Source organism: Sciurus carolinensis, chromosome 5 (genome assembly GCF_902686445.1).
Source record: "Sciurus carolinensis chromosome 5, mSciCar1.2, whole genome shotgun sequence".
Classification (NCBI taxonomy): domain Eukaryota; kingdom Metazoa; phylum Chordata; class Mammalia; order Rodentia; family Sciuridae; genus Sciurus; species Sciurus carolinensis.
In genome coordinates this window covers 101,141,093-101,163,860 of record NC_062217.1, presented here as the reverse complement: position 1 = coordinate 101,163,860, position 22,768 = coordinate 101,141,093, and the positions used below count along the sequence as shown (strand labels likewise).

Here is a 22,768-nt window from a genome sequence, read left to right as displayed (position 1 = left end):
TACAGAAAAAGAAATACAGTCAACAAATATATGAAAAATGTTTAACATCTCTAACAATATATAGAAATGCAAATGAAAACTACACTGAGATTCCATCTCACTCCAGTCAGAATGGCAATTATCAAGAATACAAGTAACAATAAATGTTGGTGAGGATGTGGGGAAAAGGTAAACTCTTACATTGCTGGTGGGATTGCAAATTGGTGCAACACTCTGGAAAACAGTATGGAGATTCCTCAAAAAACTAGGAATGGAACCACCATTTGACCCAGTTATCCCACTCCTTGGTATATACCCAAAGAATTTTAAATCAGTGTACTACAGTTGATGCAGCCAGATCAATGTTTATAGCAGCTTAATTCATAATAGCAAACCTAAGGAACCAACCTACGTACCCTTCAACAGATAAATGGATAGAGAAAGTATATATATATACACAGTGGAGTATTACTTAGCCATAAAGAATGACTTAAAGACATTTGCCAGCAAATGGATCTGAAGACTATCATGCTAAGTGAAGTAAGCCAGTCCCAAAAAACCAAAGGTCGAATGTTTTCTTTGATACATGGAAGCTAACCCATAGTAAGTCAATAAATGGAAGTTGGGGGTTGTGAGGGGAAAATAGAAGTACAGTAGATTGTAATGGGGAATGGAAGGAAGGGAGGGGGAATAAGCAAAGGAAAGACAGTGGAATGAATCTGGTTTAGTTTTCCCATGTACATATATGAAAACAACACAGTGAATCCCACCACCATGCACATCCATAAGAAAGGGATTCTAACTAGAATAAGAGATTTCTAATCTCTAGGCACAACCTGAAGATGATATAGCAAGTCAGGGTGGAAGACATTAGCCCAGACCCAGCTGGACATTGTCTTTATTTGACTTTCCCCCAATTCGAGGATCTGGGGAAGAAGTAGCTCATTTGGGACTACATCTCAGAAAAACACAGTAGAGGAGAAGCTACATAAGGCAGAGAAGCACAGGAAGCCTGTTTGGGAGCAGTATGAGCCAGTACCTCACACGGCAACTGCAGTCAGTCCTTCTGGGGAACTCAAGGAGTGTGGAGCTTTCCCACCCAAGGGGCACTTTTGCTGAGTATTTAACCATCAGCTCCTGTCATTCATTGGTCAAGAACTGCCTCTGAGGAATGTCAACTCCTACGTATGTCCAGCCATCTAAGCACACAGACAGGACAGCTGACAACAGTCCCAGAAAGCCCCCAACATAGACTTGTGGGCTCTGATAGGAGAGAGGCAGCCCAGTGCATGCCACCAAGCAGACTTGATAAACTTATTATCACTGTCACCCATTAGTTTTCTAAGGAAGTGGTCACCACCCTGGCTGCATGTTTAGTTATTTTGCAGTGAGGGGTCACTCTGGCCATGCTCCAGGGAGTTTTGCCTTTCAGAAGACATGCTGAGATGCTTCAGTAACTGTTTTCTACAACAGCATCCCAGATGGTTCTAAGGGCCTTAACTGGGATGTTCCCATTTTCTACCCACCACCAAACATAGGCACTTACCGCAACAGCACCTTGAGGAGCAGAGGGTAGCCCTCTGCATTTTCAAACTCCAAGAGCAGAGCTGAGGAGATGGAGTAGGAGTCCTTCACAAAACCCAGGATGAGGTTCACAGCCTCGCTCACCTCAGGAGGTGGGAGAGTGTCTGCCAGCCTGGAGAGGTTCTGAACTGAGAGCCGGACACAGTCAGCAGCTGTGGGAGGGAAGCACAGCATTGCTGGGCACAGAGGCAAGAGCTTTGCTGCCATGGTTCTTCCCTGTCCCCGTCACCCACCTCCACTCTAAACTGCATGTCAGGACATGAATGAGATTGATTTCAGAACATTTTCTACTAACTCTGGGATCAAAGAGAAGCCTCCTCCATGGGAAGGGCCATCATGAAAGTAAGTCACCTGCAGGCCAAGCAGGTGACATACAGGAGGGGAGGGAAGCCCCTTAGGCCCCTGCTCCTCTTTCCCAGCATACAAGAAAGTCCAGGTTCCTAAGTAACAAGATGCAAGACACAAGACCTGAGCAACCTGAAAGACCTGGAGGAAACAATGTTGGAGTCAAGCATAGAGAGCTGAGCAGGAATTAGCCTGATTAAAAATGACATTTTCAGAGATTATTTAAAAATAAAGGAAAATGGTGACATTATGTTAAATCAAAGGAGCAGGGTGCCTATCTGTAAATAGACAATTCTATAAACAATGTGCATATGCACATGCACTCACATAAAAACAATGAACAATAGAAAGAACAAGAAAAAAAAAGTGCAGGGAAAGAGCCCGGTGTCATGGCACATGTCTGTAATCCCAGCAACTCAGGAGGCTGAGGCAGGAGGATCTCGAGTTCAAAGCCAGCCTCAGCAAAAGCAAGGTGCTAAGCAACTCAGTGAGACCCTGTCTATAAATAAAATACAAAATAGGACTGGGGATGTGGCTCCAGTGGTCAAATGTCCCTGAGTTCAACCCCTAGAAATTCCCCCCAAAAAAATGCAGGGACAGATAGAAGAATACATGAAGAGGCAGAGAGGGAAAAGATGGTGTGGTGTGAAGAAGTCACAAGATTAGAGAAGAGCAGTGAGGGCCACAGAGGAGGAGGAAGATAGCTCACCACACGAGGGACCTGGCATCAAACTTGCTGGTCACCCAGAGTAGTGGGAAGCCAAGGGAAGGTTTGAGTCAGAAAAGAGAGGCCATTGGACTTGGATCTGTATGGATCCCTGTTTTAAGGAATGTCTCATTGAGTGGAAACTCTTCTGAGTGCTACCAAAGTCATACCAATGCAACATGAGATATTGTATGCTCTGTCTCTGAGCAGTGAGGATGCAGAAGAGTCTGAAGTCTGCACATTGGGCAGAAAAATTCCAAGAGTTGCTACTGTGGCGGAGAACTGTCAGACCAGCCTTCCCTTCCTGACCACTTCCTGGCCTCTAAGTCCACAGAAGCCACCCACTCCCTTAAAGAGGTTCTGGGCTTAGTCCTCCAGAAGGGAGGCTACCCACTTAGGTGAAATCTTCTTCAGTAGTTGTTGTCTTGGGCAGAAGAGGACAACATAATCAGAAACTGGCCCCACCCTCCAGAATCCCCAAAGCCTGCAACTTTTTCTCAGCTACTGAGTCTCTAGCTGGTGGGGAGGACTAAGAAAGACTGAGTTATTGAAACACAGCTTAGCCCTCCACTGTTAACACTGGCCTGTGGCCTCACAGAGAGCTTTGAATCTCCAAATTAGGATGACCTATCCCATGGAAATCTATTAGAGTCAGAATATAGGCTTGTGGGATTTTCCCGGTTCTCACCATCTGATGCCCCCTATTTACTGTAGGAGACCCGAGAAAGAGACACATGACAGGACAGGAGTTTGTGGACATGCAAATCACATTAGCAGCTTGAGACCCCAACTTGCTCCCAAAGAGTCCATACCTTGGGGTCAGCCCAAAGGAAGGACTGTCATGTTCCCAAGGTGATTGTTGTGCTCAGCGGTTGGAGCTGAGAAAATGTTGCATGGTAGGTAAGAGTTGAACTGAGGTGAACCTTCCTCAAATGTCCTCCTTGAAACTAGCTTTATGAGGTTTCCCTTTCTGCCCCATGAGGGGCCAGATGCTGAGATGAGGCCCGTACCTTGCCCTGACATGCTGTGAGTCACAGTGGTCTCTCTCCCTGCTTCTCAGCATTGTCTGGTCCTTGTAGACGATGCTAAGAGGAGGCCCTTAGGATTTCTTCTAGAATTGACTGCTGCAACATCTTGCATTTGATCAAATCCAAGCAATGACAGTGTGACGCTGAGACCAATGTGGCATCCATTATATATACATATATATATATACACACACCCACACACACACACACACACACACACACACCAAGCACTGTCTAAACTTTTTCTGTATGTCAACTCACTGAAGAATCACAAGAATTCAAGGAGATTAGGTATTGTTATCCCTATTTTACAAAATAGAGAATTGAGGCACCAAGTGGTTGAGTGCCTGAGGTCATTCAGAAGATCTGAGGTCTACACACCCTGACTGGTTGGTTTCAGAATCTATGACTTTCACGCCTACATATGTTTCCCAAAGTAGAAACTAAGGTGCTAGCATCATATATCTCCAAGTTTAAAAGTAGATCTTCCAAATCTTCTATCACTTTTAATCTCCACTTTCTTAATCTCCAAATCCATCTCAAAAAAACAAATGAGATAATACACAAATGGACCTAGCACAGTGTTTGTCTGATAATATGAGCATGGTGAATGAATTCTCCTTTTTCTCCCTCCCCCAACGGAGCATCAAAATGAACAGTACAATCACTTTCACAAATGGAGCCAGATATTATTGGATCATCCACTAGGCATAGCTGTTCATTCACCTCTTCTTTGGTCCCAGAAATCTACACTGGTGTCACAAGAACATATCAGGGTCTCACTGTAGAAAGTGGACCCTAAGCCTTTGCTCCAAGAGTTCAAAAAATGATTCCTGGGACCTACCCTGGAGGTACTGGATGATGTTGGGGCTTTGAGCCCTGGAGATTGCCCTCAGCACACAGAAGGTGGGCTCTTTCCAGAAGTAGCAGCTGTGCTCCCGAAGACAGGTGGTGGCAATCAGTAAAGACTGGAGTTCACATCCTGAGAGAAATCCTTCCAGACCTTGAGACTCACTGCAAATGTTGAGCAACATCTGAAGGAAAAAAAAAAAAAAAAAAGGAGTAGAAAGAAAGAAAGAAATAAGACAAAAAACAAAGAAAGGTCAGGTTAGGAAAACTCCCTTCTATGACAGATTTATTTCTCTGGAGCATAGATGGGCATGGCTCAGCAGAAAGAACTAGGTTGTATGTATGGTCAATCTCTGTTCTCAACCAGTCTTGTCAACAGACCCAGTGAGGGGAGTGGGGCATGGCTATGGCTCAAGTCTGAAGGCAAAATCCCTACACAGGTGATTGCTATATTTTCCAAATCAGGATAAAGTAGGCCACTTATCCATGGGGAATGCAGTCCAAGATATCACCCAGACATTTAAAACCCTGTATAATATTAAATCCTGTATATACAGTTGGCCTCTGTATCTGTGGGTTTCCCATTCATGGACTCACCCAATCAAGAATAGAAAATGTTTGGGAAAAATATTACACCCGTAATGCAAATGTATATTTTTTTTCTTCTTGTTATTCCCTAAAAAATAACAAAATAAGTACTTATATAACATTTACACTGTTAGGTATTATAAGTCACCTTGAGATGATTGCAGGCATAGAGAAGGTGTGCACAGGTTATGTGAAAATACTATGCCACTTTCTCTAAGATACTTGAGTACCCACAGATTTTGGAATCCATGGGGAATTCTAGAACCAACCCCCCAGGGATACCAAGGGACCACAGTACTAAACTTATTCCTATGCATAGGCTCATAGTAAAGGTTAATTTATAAATTAGGCACAGTAAGAAATAAACAACAATAAACTAATAATGAACTCGAACAATTGTAAAAACATACTGTAATATAAGTTACTTAAAACATTAATTGTTTATGGAATTTTTCATCTTACATTTTCAGTTGATCACAAGTAACTGAATAGATGTTAAGGGGAAATTCCTGTGGCAGAGAAGTGATTGGCTTCAGGATCTTTTCATAAGGAAATAGAGAAAAATGTCATCAACAATTAAGATATAGAGTTAACAGGACCTTGTACCAAAAAAAAAAAAAAAAAAAAAAAAAAAGAGAAATGTTCCAAAATTCCTGATTGGCACTCAAACTCTACTCTGAAAGATCACAAAAATTGTCCTTTAACTCTAAAGTTATCCTTTTCCCTGCTAATCTGGTCTCCAAATGACTGGTTGAGGGATTTCCAATATCTTCGTGTCCACTTGAGATAAAATCCAAAGCTCTAGTATGACTCTCAGAGTCCTGCATGAACCAGCCCTGTCTCCTCTTTCACTCTGTCTAATGCAGCTCTCCCTTGAACTCTCAATGATCTGATGGGGCCTCCTTCCAGCTTGGCAAATATTGCAAGCCCCTTCCATTAGGACGAATGTGTTAGCCCCTGTTGGCTCCCTGATAGAGCCAAACTGAGCAGCAATGGAGCTGGGCTACAGAACCCAGTTTCAGGTCTCTCTTGCAAGTGACTCTTGTTCTCATCTTGGGCCTAGATGATCATTTCTCTGTTCCTCTTACCTCTCCTCCCCACTTCCCTCCACCCCAACTGGGCCAGGCTATCTTCTGATTCCTGTCCAGGGTCAGCTCCTGTCCTAAGAAGAGTCTCCATTGATGGATTTGCCAATACAAATCAGTCCTCTTGCCATCACTCCCCACACTCCTCTCATTTTCCCTTCATAGTACTTACAAAACCTATAACTACACATTTATTCATGGATTGTTTTCCCCACCCAATTTGACTTCCCCACTTTTCTGTCACCTGTGGGAGTGAAATTCTGTGCTGGCTGCAAAAACTATAGGTCTGAAATAGAGCTGTACCCAATAGGTGCTCTATTTCAGTAAAGGAAGAAATGAAGTCTTGAGGAATGTATGCATAGTCTGTCACCTGTGGCTTGTGTTCTGCCATACATCTAAAAGACCTTGAAAACAGGAGCCTCACCAGTTCCCTGCAGAGCATGTAAAAGTCACGCGGTAGATTTGCTGAAGTGCCTGGTGTAGCATCCTGGCCACCACTCAGAATAGGGTTCATATATGGGCAAATGAGGCCTAACTTTCAACAAATGCAGGTTAAGGGATAACCAGCATCAGTAGAATCAGCCAGAACATGTACAATGCCCTCCAGTAAGGATGATTAAGCTTTGAGAATTGAACTGAGGCACACACAATATGAACACACAGGCGTGATGGCCAGTTGCATTGGAAATTTACTGAAAGGTCATGAGTACCTGCTTTGTGTGAGCTACTGCCTCAGGCACTGAACACACCAAGATAAGTGAGACACTTATTCCTCCCCACCATCCCCCTGCTCCTACAGAATAGAAAGAGCTTTCTGAAGAACACAGCATCTCAGAAGCTGAGAAAGCAGAAACTGTCAAGAAGAAAGCCAGGGATGGAGGGGAGAAATTAGGAAGCATGGGAAAGACAGGAAATGACAAGAAGAAACCGTTTGATGCTCATGACCTAAGACATCTTCTGAGAGGAGGGAAAGAGGTGACATCACAGAATAGTTAGAAGTATAACTGAGGTAACCCAAGCCAGACCCCAGACTGCCAACCTCAGCCCCACCTACAACCTCTGTGATACCAGAATCCACGATTACTCACAGTTCCTTAGTTTGTATAGACTCAGGATGGCAACTCTACATACATTCTAGGATGGCAGAGAAAGCTCATGGAGATGACCCCTATGAACTTCATGGATAGGCAGGTGGATGGTTAGTACAGTTATGCATGTCATTATAACATTTCAGTCAATAGTGGACCCTGTGTACAACATTGGTCCCATGAGACCATGATAGAACTGAAAAGTTCCTGTTGCCTAATGACATCATAATAAGATCAAGTGCAAGACATTACTCACATGTTTATGATGATGCTGGTGTAAACAAATATACTGCACCTGCTAGTTTTATAAAAGTATGGTACATACAATTTTATACAACACATAACACTTGACCATGATAATAAACAACTGTTACAGGTTTATGTACTTACCATAGTATACTTTTTATCATTATTTTAGAATGTAGTCCTACTTATTTTTTTAAAAAAATAGTTCACTGTAAAACACCTTTCCCTGTTACACTGGCCACAGTCTCACGCATCTCATGTTCACCACATTTCTTGACTGCATCAAGAGGCCACGCAGAGTGCCTGACCCATGCCATCCAGGCTTGTATAAGTGCACTCTACAGTCCTAGCACAATGATGAAATCCCCTAACCAACCATTTCTTAGAATGTTTCTCCATTGTCAGGTGGCCTGTGACTGTGCTTGGAAAATGTGGGCTGCTGATATGTGAGTCATACTAAGCATGCTTGTTATCAGAGAGGAAGGGGCCAGGGCAAAGAGGCTGCAGGTGCCAGGGAGGGTGGTAGGACTCCAGAATGCAGACCAGAAGAGGAGGTGAGGAGAGGGGAAAAGGGAGCTGGAAAGGGGAGTAACCCACCTTTCTGGGAGAGCACAGGGGAGAGGAATGTTGACACAGGGATTCCATAAGGTGGAGAGTAAAGGAGAAAATCATTTTTTCAGTTATTCAAGCACTGCAAGAGCTAGGAGGCAGAGGGCCTTTGGGATGACAGAGGAACTTGGGAACTAAGGCTAAGACTGACAAAAATATCTCCCAGAAGCATTCCAGAGTCTGATCCTAAAAGTGAGGTCATGGCCTCAGTATGTTGGGTACCTGCTGTCACTCACCTGCACAAACATCCTTTGACCTTGAACATCATTCTCATCCTTTTCCAGAGGAAAGATGAAGAAGAGGTAAAGGCACTGGAGGAGGAGGGCTGGAAGCCCAGACTCAGCCACTCTGCCCAGGGTCTCCTGCAAGGGAAGAGCACATGTGACCCTGTATCCAGAGCCCAGATCTGCAACAGGCCTGCTACATCAGTGGGGTCCATGGGAAAGTCACTTCTCTCTGGATGCCATGTCCTCACATGTGAAACACAGGCAATCAAGGACCCACCTACATGGCTGCAAAGGTGAAGTTTATATAGCTTTTACTATGTGTTCAATAAATGTTAATCCTTTTACAAGACATGTGGAGGAAGGAGAGAAGGAGAAGGGAACTGAAGATTAGAATTAACAGCTTCCGAGCCAAACGTAACAGCTGGCTGTGTGCAGTGGCCTCCTGATCAGGAAGGAGGGAAAGCTGATACCAAGTGCACACACACCAGCAGGAACACCTGAGTAGGGCCTTACCACCCCTCACCCAGATCCCAAACTTCGCCAGGACCTAAAGCAGCACAACATATGACTGACAGCCTGACAAGCATAGCACCAGGAAGCAGTCCAGGCAGCTGAACAGAAGCCATGAGGACAGGAGGTTAGCCAAGATGGAAACCAAATTGATGGAGTTTCCTTGGACTTTTCTTCCTTGGGTTCTGCCTGCAGGTCGTGTGTGTGTGTGTGTGTGTGTGTGTGTGTGTGTATAAGAGAGAGAGAGAGAGAGAGAGAGAGAGAGAGAGAGAGAGAGAGCACATGTAAAGAAATGTGGGGCAACATATGGGATGCCGTCTGCAAATTTTTCCATTTGATGAACCAACTTCATCTACACAGTGGGTGAGTTAGAGAAAGAGAAAGGAAGGGTAAACAGTCCAGCCAGAATCTAATGCAGGCTGCTGGGCCTAACCTCCCTCCTCAAAGTTTTCAGTGCCAGGTAATGTCTTCCCTTCCCTTTAGTGACACATGGTTGGCTGTGACCCCTGGGTTGGCTGTCCCTGGCTGATAGCCAGCTCAGACTTCTCTTACTGCGTTGGACCAACTGCTTGTGGTGGGCAGCCAGCCCTTAGGTGACTCTGTGCCCACTCAGACTGCACAGGCCTTCCCCAGGGGCTAACAAGCCCTGTCTCTGGGTTTCAGGTCACTGTACCTGATGGTGAGACAAGAAGTTTATACTGAGGAACAGACAAGGTCCTCCCTCTAGTTAGCCTCAGAGATCAGTCTCTAACTCCCAGCATAGACGGTGACTGCACACAGGGTTATCACACCTCTACACTTAGATCCAAATTCCACCCAGTGTCTGTGTCCCTCTTGCACTGAGGGCAGCAACCACCCCGTCTATTCTCTGCTGTTCCCAGCACAGAGCATCCACTCCTACTGCAGGCATGTCTCTAGGCCTTTCCTGCCTGGGCAGGCCTCTGACCATTTCTGCTAATGGTCATAGCTACCAGGGGCAGTATTCACTTAAGAGGACAACAGCCATCCACAAGTCCCTCAGGGAAGAAGTTCCAGGCTCCTAATCCTACAGTGGGAGGACATAAGCACAGCCCAGATAGGTTAGGGCACACAGAGCACAGGTGCCTATAGGTGTATTGTGTTCTGGCTAGGTGTATCAGAAAGCAATCAAGAATTGTGGCTCAGAGCAGGGACTCTGGGGTCAGGTAGACTGCAGATACACACATGTTAGTCTTTTTAACACAGCTACCCTGGTATCTCCATACTCTGAGTCAAGTTCCTTGGGAGGATTAATTGGTAGTGTGCACGGGACACATTCAGCCTTCACCAAGGTAATAGTCATGTAGGTAATAGTCTATAAAGATCAATCATTAACCACACTAGAAGAAATGCATGATTATTCCCATTTCTAAAATTAGAAACAAAACCAAGTGCAGCACGTTAAAGTCATTTGTCCATGGTTACACATATTTTGTCAATTGAAAAGGAAACATTCAAACCTGAATTTCAGACCCCAAAGTCCATGTTCGATAGCAGAAGGGAAGATGGAAGAAACCATTGGGTTTGCTAAAAAGGAAGACACTCTGGGAATAGGCCAACACCTGTGCCCCACGTCCCTCTGCCCACAGAGGAGGGGCCAAAGAGCCTGGAACTCACCGAGTCTGTCCCCGTGAGCACATACACCGACTTCAAGAGCAGGTAGCCATCCTGACTCACGTCCCCCTTCCACCGCAGCAACTGCCCTGCCACCACTCGTGCTTGTTCTGGAAGAAAGTATCACCATCTGGGCATTGTAGCAGCCTATCTGACCACCTTCCCTCCATCCAAGGCTTCCTTTCCCCATGAGATGTTCCTGAGCACCTGTAGCAGACTCTGGCCTCCTGCCCACACATCCCAAAGCCACCTGAATCTACACCTAACATTTATACTCTCCTGGATTAATTTCCTTGGAGGACTGCATTTATCACACCATCATGCCTGCTTAACAACCATCAGTGGCCCCTGTTGCCAATGAGTAGGAACAACCTCCTTGGTTATTGGATCCCCCAAAATCCAGGCGCTTGATCCCACTTCCTACATCCCATACCCCCTTATATTGCAACAATCCCAGCAATTGGTGCCCAAACTCAACCTTCCACCTGGAATTCCCTCCTGCCCCTCAGCCCACAGCCACCATGATATTCTGCTTGGCCTCCAGGGTCCAGCTTACATGAGTGCAAGAGTGCAATGAGGAGACCCTGCAAAAGATACATACTTTACTACTGTGTCTTTTCCATACTAAGCTCTCCACTGGACAGTTGTACCTCTGATCATAGCAAGTCTTCCCAGAGACCCCGGTTCTGTCTATGTATGTGTGTGCCTGTGTGGGCGATTGTTTGTGAGTCTCAGTAGTATACCTGTGTCTGTTTTTGTGTGTAGTGTGTAGGTTCATGTGTAGTATTTGTGAGTAGAGTCTCTGTGTATCTGTGTGTGTGTCCTTGTGAGACTGTGTATCTATTGTATAATGTTTGTTAAGTAACTGTGTGTGTCTCTTATGTTTCTCTGTGGGTAGTGCCTCTGTGTGACACCATGTGTTTGTAGCGTCTGCATATATGTCTGTGTGTAGTATATTATGTGCGGTGTATGTATAGCTATGTTTGCCTGTCTGTGCAATGTATATAGTGTGACCACATGCATGTATATCTGTGTCCTGGGAAGAGAAGAGCTGCCAACATCCCCTTCTCTCCTCCCCTGCTTTTCCCTCTGTCTCCAAGGCACTCAGGTGTAGAGTGGGCATCATGCCCTTTGGCAAACACTACTTTGCTCCAGGAGAAAGCAGAGGAACTTAGAAAGGCCCTGGGCAAGTTCTGCAGGGCTGCTTAGCTCTCCATAGTGTTCTCCAGCACCTCTGTTCTCTTACCTGCAGGTTTCCCAGCAAGGGCCTTCTGTATTTCTTGGGCAAGTTGGTCAGAAACATCTTCTGCTAGCCTTTGGAGACTGGGAAAGCAGATGATGCCCACAGAGTGTTCCCAAGCCTGATGTGTGACAAATAGGATTCAGTCAGAGCTATCAGCACTCCGAGCAATGCATGAGAAACACCTGGCCTCCCTTATGATCAGCCCAGGCCAATGGCTCAACTCCCTTTCCCAGGTGCCTCCAAAAGGCCACCTAACCACCACCCTCACAGCTTTAACAAGGATCCCACACCATGCTCTAAATTCTTTAGCTTCCTGCTGAGCTCCTGGCCCACACATCCCACTGCCTCTGGACACCTTCCTTGAATGCATGCTTCTGAAATGTCAAGAACACAGACCCCAATCCATTACCATCCCCCAAAACCTGATGTACCTTGTGTCAGGGAATGGCCCAGACAAGTACCCAGCTGTCCCTGTGGAAATCCCAAGAATGATTCACTAGGTTTCTCTCTACTTCCTCCCTTATCCAGTCAATTGTTATGTCTCACTGATTGTCCTCTTATCCAGTGTCTTAGTCCATTTTCTGTTGCTATAACAAAATACCTAAAGCTGGGAACTTCATATAGACAAGAGATTTATTTGGTCCATGGTTTTGGAGGGTGAAAGTTCAAGATCAGGAGGCTCCATTTGTTTGACCTCTGCTGGCCCCTTAACTACATCACAACATGGTAGAGAAGCAAAGAAACAAAAACATTCAGAAGGGGCCAAGCACATGAGGTGCCTTGCTTTATAATGATGTGCTTACAAGAACTCAGTAGTGCCCAATGAAAATGTAATGTAAGCAACATATGTGATTTTAAATTTTCAAGTAGCCTCTTCTTAGTAAAAATAAAAAGTGAAGTTAAAAAAAAAAAAGAGGAACTCACTCTGGGAAATCAGCATTAATCCCTTCCAAGAGCAATGCCCCCATGACCTAATTACTTTCCATGGGTCCCATGTCCCACAGGTTCCATCATCTCAATATCACCATCATCTTACTGAACCAAGCTTCTAGCATTGAACACTTGAGGGACACACTCAAACCATATCCAAACCAGAGCATATAATTTTCAAATCTCACACATATATCTAAGTATTAATCATTTGTTTCTTTTAGATTAATTCTACAAAGTGGAGTTGTAAGTTAAAGAGTGTACTGTTTTTTTTTGTTGTTGTTGTTATTGTTGTTTGTTTGTTTGCTTGCTTGCTTTAGTACATATTTCAAACTCATTCTCCAGATAATGTTTACCATATTAGGTTCCATAGGCTCCATATGAGAGAGTTGGGTTTTCTACACCCACACCCATGTTGTGGATTCTCATGTTTTTTCATCTTTAATCTCATCAAAAAAGTATCTCATCTCAGTTGCAATCTTTACTAGAGTGAACGAATGCTTCTCCTGCTTCTTGAATTGCCTGTTTTTATTCATATCCTATTACTCGTTTAGGGTTTAGGTCTATAATACAACTGCAATTATCTCAAGCTTGACATTTATTTTTTAATTTGGTGTTATTTGGTTTGATTATACAGAAATCTGAAATTCTTATGAAACCAAATTTCTCCACCTATTCCTTCATCTTCTGGCTTTTGTTACAGCTTTAGGAATTTTGTTCCCAGTCCCAAGTTGTTGTCGCTAATTTCTCCCTTTTTTATTTTTTAAAATTTTTTCTTATCTGTTCCTTCTCTATTTCTATCTTATTTGGTTGAATTTTCCCCCTTTTATTAGGATACTATTAATGAAAGTCACAACTTTTAAAACTCTGCTTGGAACACAAGACCCTTTATGGGACTCTTCCCAATTTCTGTAGTGATCCTGCTCATAAGTCTGTTTTTCATCAGAGTCTCTGGGCAGGTGTCCATTTCTCTTTGTTCAATCATACTGTCACTGACCGAGTCCTGGGTGAGGAGGCTTTCTCCAGGTTAACAGTCAGGGAGGAGTGACTGCCTTTGGGCCATGTAGGGCCTGACTTCCAGGAGATTCCCCATCTCTAGTTCCTGCCAGGAGGGCAGGCTGCTGAACACAGTCCTGGAACCAGAGGCCTCTGTGAAATGCAGTTTTCATGGGCTGCCATCCCCTCATCCCCACCCACAACCCATAGTCAACTCAATTCCTGCCCAGAAACCTCACTGGGTACTTTCTAAGCTGAGCTCATCTGTCTAGAGAAGGTAAGGAGAATATCAAAGTCCCAAAGGGAAATAATTTTCAACATTTTTCTTGTTAAGACATTATGTTTGTTTTCAAAAGCCTTTAAAAATCTTGTTTCCATTAAAAGACACCATATATAAATGATACAAGCCATATATAAATGATACAAGCCATAGATTTGCAATGCATCTAACTGACAAAGGATTGGTATCTAGACTCCTGTAAATTGATAAGAAAAAAAAAAACCTGATTTTTTTAAAGGCTAAATTAAATAGTAAATTATGAACTATCAGAAAAATGCAACTTAAACCTCCTTGAAATATTTCGTATTTTTCAGTTCAGGCAAAAATTAGAAGTCTAACAATACCAAATGCAGAAGAACATAAGGACCCTGCATTCTACTGGTGAAATGTAACTTGGGAAAACCCCTTTGAAGATGTTTTTAGCCCAAATGAATATATTTAAAGGGGCACATAACTAGGTATATTCCCTAGAGAAATGCTGGTACATGAGCTGGACAAGAAATAGCTATGCAATCACATATGTAATTGTGAAAACTGGGGAAATTTTTAATGTGCATCAAGAGGACCATGGATGAATAATTTGTGATATATTTATATAAAAGAATACAAAATAGTACCAAAAATATACAGCCAAATGTATCAACATGGATAAACTCCAGAAATGTCAAGTGGGAAAATCAGTGGTAAAATTATAAGACAGCATGAAAGGTCTACAAACACCTTTAAGATGGTATTGTATATTACTGATGTGTATCTAATGATAGCATCTAATAGAAATATGCATCTGCACTGGGAATGATACATCCCAAATCCAAGATAAGGGTTACCTCTGCAAGAATGGGCTTAAGAATGTGTACATAGGGGAATTTAGTTTATCTGGCAAGTTTCATTTCTTATATACTAGGTGGTGAGCATTCATATATTGTGTTTTGAGTGAAACTTTGTGTGAGCCTAAATTTTTTATTTTGTTTTCTACCCTATAAAAGGACTGGTTGACCCTTCCCTTTGTAAATAAAAAAGAAACAACACACATTAGAACTTTGCTAAAACAAGAAGAATGCTTGGTTATTGTTAAACACTGTTGGACAAAATAGACCTTCAACAAATGTTTAATAAATGAAGAAAACAATTATGAAGCCCACAATATACAGTAACAATAGCCAAATGTATGTCATGTTGGTCTTGTACCAAACACTGGGTCAAGTACTTACACATGTTATTTTTACTAATCCTCACAACAAAGCATTGAGGTTTATATTATTATAATGCCCACCTTGCAGACCGAGTTGTAGATTAGGTACAAAGGCTCAGCACCAAAAATTGAATTACTTCATACACATGGAACCTGCCGAAGTAGTATTTGCATGTGTATAAACTAAAACTTACCCCTAGAAACCAGTGGTCACCCAGACATGTTAATGTTGGAAAGAAAAAGTCAGTCTTTGGGGCTTGGAATTTCTGAGGTAAGATGATTTCCCTCTCCAGGATCCATTTGTTATGATGTCTTTCTAACAAATTCCTGCACCTCCTCCCTGCACTTGCAAACCCTTCGAAGACCAATTTGCAGGCAGTTGCCTCAGAAGCATCTATATTGTCTCTGGAGCAATGGGACTCCAGGAGGCACTCTACAATAAAGCAAATTGGGCCACTGTGAGTTGAACAGTAATTGTACTGTGAGCCAGATCTCCCAAGGCTCAGGCTCCTTCCTGGGACCACAATGGGTACTTCTGGAGACTGCTTTAACTCTTTCAGGTCACCAGGGTGCTATTTGATGCACGGAGCCAATCATTTACCAAATGGTACCATGGAGACCCCAAAGAGTTAAGGCAGCTTCCAAAAGACCCTAATTTTTTCCCCCAAACTGGGATTTGCATGCTGGGAGAATATTGCTTAATATTTTTAAAAACTTTTATTTACTAACATTATCTAAGCTCATGCTTTGTGACTGTCCCTTCTCATGGAAGAAAAAGAAAGAAAACAATGCTTTAGACTCCAGATCAAAACAAAGAATAACAAAAGCTCTTGAGGAGATGGAGGGAAAAAAATCAGCTTTTGAATGACAAGAGAACCTGGTTGGTTTTCCAGCCTGACCACAATGTTACTATCATTTCATTATTAAGGAGTTTGGAGGTTTTATCTTTAAGAGAGCTTCAACCATTTCTGAGATTTTATGTGAGATTTCCCTGCTAATATGACATAGTGGACAATCTCCTTTGTAAATTAAAAAAGGAAAAGAAAAAGAAAAAGAGTGCTTTGCTCTTTTTTAAAAAGAGTGTTTTAGCTTTGCTAAAACAGCAAATAATGTTATTTTCCCAAAGTGGGAATAAGCTGTGTTTGAAGCCCTACTTTAAGGTGGAGTAGAAGTGGGAGTGAACAAGGAGGATTGTTTACCATCTCAGTCCCCTCTGGACACCACATTTGAAAAGTATTGCTGGTCATTCTTTTCTTTTCTTTTCTTTTTTTTTTTTTTTGGAGGGGGTGCAGATATCAGGATTGAACCCAGGGGCACATAACCACTGAGCCACAACCCCAGCCCTTTTAAAAATATATTTTATTTGGGAACAAGGTCTCACCAAGTTGCTTTAGGGCATCATTAAGTTGCTGATGCTGCCTTTGAACTCACAATTCTCCTGCCTCAGCTCCTGAGCTGATAAGATTACAGGCATGCACCACTGTGCCCGACTGGTTATCCTTTCTATTATATTTAATGTTCCTTAACTTTCTTCAGAGGTCAGTTAGATCCACCCTTTGTTTATGTGAGAATGATTAATCACATTGAAAGAAATAAACTCTGTACTATTGTCTAAAGGCTTAGCCTAAAGGCAGGCGTGTACACACACACACACACACACACACACAATACAATCATCTGTGAGTACAGCTAACTTAATGTTAATTTCAATTCCTCCATATTAGAAAATAAATTATTTCTCTTTATGTTACCCACAATTGTAGTTATCTGCTATTGCATGACAACCCAGACCAAAATTGAGTGGCTTAAAAGAACAGTCATCATGTATTTTGCTCATGGATCTGCAATTTGTATAGGAGTGTGCATGGTGTTTTGGTACTTTACTCAACTAGGAAAGCTAACAAGACTGAGATCCATTTCCAAGATGGTGCACTCACATGACTGGAAAGTTGATGATGCTGGTTGTCAGCAAGTACATTTGCAAGGTCTTTTTATCTTTCTTTCAGTGCTGGATGTTGAACCCTCTCACTGAACTACATACCCAGCCCCTTTCATAGTTTTTTTAAAGATAGAATCTCCCTAAGTTGCCCAGACTGGCCTCAAATTTATGATCCTGCTACCTCGGACTCCTGAATAGCTGGGATTACAGGTGTGTACCATCTCACCTGCCTAGGTCAGGGGCCTTCATTCTTCTCCACATAGGTCTTTACTCAGGGTTATGTGGACTTCCTCACTATGTAGCAGCCAGGTTCTAAATGATTATTCCAAGAGACAGGAAGGGAAAGCACCCCCAAGGTTTGTGCCTAGAAATGTCACTTCTACCCTATTCCATTAGCCATGCCATCACAAATCCCACCTAGATGAAAGGGGAGGAGACACAGACTTTACCTCTTGCATGAAGAAATGTGAACCCATTCATTCCATGCCACCCCCCATCATCTGTCCTATATATTGAGGGATTTTACTATAATTTCTGTGAATTCTCCAAGGTCTGTGTCTTCTTGCTTTCTCTCAAAGTACATATTCTATGAACAATCTTCAAGAACTACTTCTGTGACTCTATCTTTCCCCATATCTATTATCATGGAATATCTCTATGCAAAGTGAAGAGCTAGAGTATGTTCCTTCCACCACAGCTTGCTCAGTCACAGGCCAGAGCCTGCCTATGTTTGCTAGAGGAATGACTTCTTGTCTTCGCGTGAGATGCTACGGGCACTAAACAACAAAAGCCCAAAACTCTCTTGGCAGGAGAACAACAGTCTATTGAATCCTTCCTAGAACTATTGCCCTGCACACTACAGAAGCTACTGGCCCTGTGCTGTTTCCTAAGTGATGTAATAAAACCTCTTCCCTGATGTAGTCATACATGTAGTAGCATAGTTTCACTCTTCTTTATGGATGAGTAAAACTCCATTGTGTATATATACCACATATTCTTTATCCACTTGTCTATTGAGGATCATGTACTCTGATTCCATAACTTGGCTATTGCAAATTTAATTTAAAAATAAATTAAGAGAAGGAAGTTTAATAAAGAAGAGGAAAAGGACCAGGGGAAGGAAGGAGAGGTGAGAAGAAGATAGTACTGGGAATTGAAATGGTGCAAATTATATTATTATATGCATTTGTGAATATGCCAAAATATACAATTAGGTATGACTATAATGCACTAACTAAAAAAAAAGTCACTTCCCTGTCTGCAACATCCTAGAGTCAACTGTCCAAACATCATGTGTTCAATGAGTGATGTTCTTTTTTGTGTCCAAGGGTGCTTGCAGGCAACATAATTGTCCAGTGGTGAGTCGTGGGCTAGGGAAACAGAAACTACATATGCCCCATCCTACGACTCCAGTGCTGAGCAAGAGGACCCAATGATTAACAATGCAGACCTGAGACAAACTGCTTGGGTTAAGATTCACTCTCTGCTAAAAATTGGGTGGGTGACATTAGTCAAGTTACTCAACATCTGTAAACTTCTCTTTCCTCACTTATAAATAGGATAAAAATTGCAACTATCTCACAAGGTCATTGTGGAGACTTTTAAACACTCAGTAAGTGTCTGCTTTGCTGGTTAGAGCTCTGTGAATATTATCTAGTTATCATAATTCAATCCACCATAAGTCAGTGACCATCACATAGAGTGTGAGTAGCACAGGTCAGAGACAAAGCAGGTGATATTAAAAGAAAGAAAAGAGGGCAGAAAGGCAGGGCTGGGGATATGATCCTACAGCAGGATTGAGACACTCTTTAACTCACCTGGTTAAGAGTTCCTTTTTGACCTTCAAAGAGGAACCATGAGGAGGAAAGCCTTCTGTTCTAAATGGAACTTGATTTCTGGCTCACCCCACTCATGGAAGCTCCATAATGTGATTCCAAGTCTCTGATATTCCATCAGAGCTTTTTTAAATTAAGTGAATAACCAAATCCTGAGTGGATTAAGCAATACTGCAGTCATTCTTCAACTGAGGAGACCATGGAGCTGGGGATCACCACAGAATGAGTCAAGCCCACCTTTGTACTTGCCTAACAGTTAATGCAGTTACATATAAACAAAGACAGGAATAATTGTCTTTATCCTTTTTTCCCTTTTTCAATAAGCATCTGGCTTATTTCCCTCAACATGATACTCTCCAGTTTCATCCATTTTCCTGCAAATGACATAACTTCATTCTTCTTTATGACTGAATAAGATTTCATTGTGTATATATAATACATTTACTTTATCATTCATCTGTTGATGGACACCTAGGCTGGTTCCATAACTTGGCTATTGAATGTCACCTTACTGTGCTACCCAAACTGTACACAAATTGTCATTAATTTACAACGGTTCAACTTAACAATTTTTTGACTTTATGAGGATACAAAAGTAATACACGTTTAGTACAAACCAGACTTTGAATTTTGGATTTTGATCTCTTCCTGGGCTAGCAGCATACAGTGATCCTGTCTGGATGCTGGACAGCAGCAGGGAACCGCAGTTCCCACCCAGCCACGTGATCACAAAGACGAACAACCGACATGTTACAGTGTTCTGGGCTAAGCTGTGGTGTTGGGCAGGTTAAATAGATGCAATGTATTTTCCATTTACAATATTTCTAACTTATAATGGGTTTATTGGTATATATTAGAAATGAAATGAATCTAGGGTGAAATGATGTCCTAGGTTCAAACAGTTAGCAGGTAACAAAGCCAACACTTAAATCCAGGAGCTCTGATGCCCAGGTGAGCAATACTGTCACCAATAATATCTAGGTAATATTTCTGCTGTGTGTTTGAAGGAGTCATATGGGAGAAAATAAAAGAGAAATTGGAAGTACTCTGAAAAGAGGATGCCAAGAAAAAACGTTCCAAGAGAGTCTGCTACACAAGACAAGGTCCATATCAAATCCAAGACTTATGAGGTTGAAGCAGGAAATAGTCACAAAAGAGAACACACACAGCTGTCAACTTCATTCAAGCTCTGACTACACATGAGTCATCTCTTCCATGTTTAGCTGACTGAAAAAGATTCTGGTACAGTTAGCATCCCGCAGCCCAAGAATATAATCCTTTCCAAGCAGGGGTGATAATTCAGTATCTTCTGGTGTACTTTGTCTACATAGAAAGAATATGCCAGATCATCTTATTATTTCTTGGGCCCAAAGTAAAAGAATCAGGTATAGAGTCAAGTTCTCATTGAGCACAGTCATTCAAGATTCATATATGCACTCAAATCCCAAGCAGGACATGATTTTCATGACAACAAAGTCATGCAAAAGGTTTTGACATTAATCACCCTATTTCAAAGAACACAATACCCTTTTTTAGAGTCTGATATTTGCAAGGCATAGACAACCTTGAAGAACACTGTTTTATGGTTATAAAATTCAGGACCAAATAGTTACAAGCTAGACAATTTGCATGAGGGCCTATATTCCAAGAAGTATTCCCAGCCTTTAAATACACCTCAGTTTTTATCTGCATTATACTTGAGAAAAACTTCCCATCTTCCCCACATTCCTTTCCACCATCAACCCTCAAGTAGGAAAATGGAGGGCTCTGACTCTGGCAGGATTCTATCAGTCAGAACTTACTAGAAACATCAGGTTTGTAGACATTGTAGGACTTAATAAAAAAAATTAGATATTAATAAAATGATGAGAAATCTGTAATGTTTGCCTCTACAGGATTCACTGGAGGTGGGTACCAGGGATCCAAAGAGAAGCTGATAGTGTCAGTAGCTTGGGAAATCATGGAGGCAGAATCTCAAACGTCCATACACACATGCAGTAAGAACCCTGGAGGCTGAGGGCAAGGTAATGCAGGGCATGTGTGTGTTCCATGTGCTTTGGACTTTACAGACATCATCTTATCTCACCCTCATGGATTCTCAGCAGAATATTATTGATTTCACTTTACAGATGAGGAAACCAAAGTTTAGCAAGACTTAGTAACTTGCTCAAGAATGCACAACTAACAATAGATGGAGCCAGGACTTGAGCCCTGTTCCATTTGACTCAAAAGCCCATGTGTTCAACAACATGACCACAATGGCTCCAATTACCAGAACAGGGGTTGTGAAACATGGATCAATGTCGAGGTTCAGTTAAAATAGGAAACACTATATACTGAATCACAAGCTTAAATGCCTATGGGGTGAGAAAACACAAAGGAATATGTTTCACCCATGGATTGAGTGAAAGATGTTTTGGGGACTGGGATAAGGTGAGAGACCAAGATCACCTTCTGTCCAAAAGGAGTCCCTAGGGGTACTCTCTTTCTATTCAGTTTTTGGTATTATCACGTCTACCAAAATTTTAAAGAGAAATTGGAAATCTGATTTTCATGTTGTTTACAAGTCACTCTGCTTTTTGTTACAGCAGCAAAAACAGACTAAGACAACTCTTCCCTGAGCAACCAATCAAAGGCCACTCTCATTAATGTTAAAAGCACTGACTGGTTTTCATTCATTCCAGAAGTATCCTCAAAGCACTGTATCATCTTATAATTAAAAGTAAGAACAGTGGGCAACTATAATTAGCAATATTTTATTGTATATTTCCAAGAAACTGGAAGAGAGGATGCTGCAGGTTCTCACCACAAAGACCCAATAAATCATTGAGGGGACACATATGGTAAATATCTTGATCTGATCATGACACAATGTACATATGTATTGAAACAGCACACTGCACTCCATAAATATGTACAATTATTATGTGCCAATTAAAAACAAAATAAAACATTTTAAAAAGTGAAATTCTGACCTTTAGGAACAGGGGGAGAAGACTCAACAGACTCTTCCGACGTTCATCTGCACTCTCATGTGTCATCTGCTGGTATTCCAGAAACTTCCTTTCCAGCATATCCCAAAGGTCGGTGGGACCAGGGGACTGCCCTCCAAGTGGGAACTCAGGCTGCACAGCAGTAGACTGGCCTTCATGTTTGAAACCTGGGTCCTCAGGTATGTCCTTGGCCTTTGAGAGATCTTCAGCCTCCATGCTTAGCAAAGCAGATCTGAATTCAGAACAAACAAAAATTAAAAGTCCTGCCTCATCACACTTCCTGATTGCACTGCTTGTGGGACAAGGTACAGTATTCATTCTGCTCAGTTCCTATTGAAGATGGTTCCTCAAGAATCCGAAACTGACTAAAATAAGGAAGATATTTTTTTAAAAAGAGATTCAGATTTGGATGTGATTGACAATCTGCCATGTGTCACACACTGTGCTGGACTCATCCTACAGACCCCCCACATACCAGCAGAGACAGTGTTCTTATTTTCTGTACAGAAGTAAGGAAACCAATAGGGCCAAAGACATATGGGCAACTAGACATTAAGGTGGAAAACAAACCTGTAAGATCAAAATCGATTTGATGTTATTACCTCATGCTGCAGCCTCTTATAAAAACCTAAATAAATAAAAGAGGCATGTAAATATTTTACCAGTATTTGTAAAGGCATGCATGTAATCCTATTAAAATTTTCTTTTAATTATTTTTATTTGTCATTTAATTAAGATATAATTCATATACCAAGAAATGACCCATTTAAGGTGGCATAATTTAATGACTTTGGTATGTTACATCATGAACTTTTTTATATCATGGTAAAATATAAATTTTTGCCATCTTACCCATTTCCAAGTGAAATTAAATGTCATGAAGT

General features: G+C 42.0%; 1 protein-coding gene across 4 annotated transcripts in view; it reads right to left on the bottom strand.

The window, feature by feature from the left end:
* The window catches only part of Wdfy4 (WDFY family member 4), a 278,477-nt gene that overhangs the window by 236,420 nt on the left and 19,289 nt on the right, over positions 1–22,768 (bottom strand). For all 4 annotated transcript variants that reach the window (XM_047553400.1, XM_047553398.1, XM_047553397.1 and 1 more), the window contains exons 2-7: positions 21,867–22,116; positions 11,723–11,837; positions 10,480–10,586; positions 8,344–8,469; positions 4,487–4,676; positions 1,526–1,715 (exon numbers count right to left, since the gene is read on the bottom strand). In XM_047553400.1, the coding sequence (XP_047409356.1) occupies positions 1,526–1,715; positions 4,487–4,676; positions 8,344–8,469; positions 10,480–10,586; positions 11,723–11,837; positions 21,867–22,116 (978 nt within the window). The remainder of the gene's footprint in view (positions 1–1,525; positions 1,716–4,486; positions 4,677–8,343; positions 8,470–10,479; positions 10,587–11,722; positions 11,838–21,866; positions 22,117–22,768) is intronic.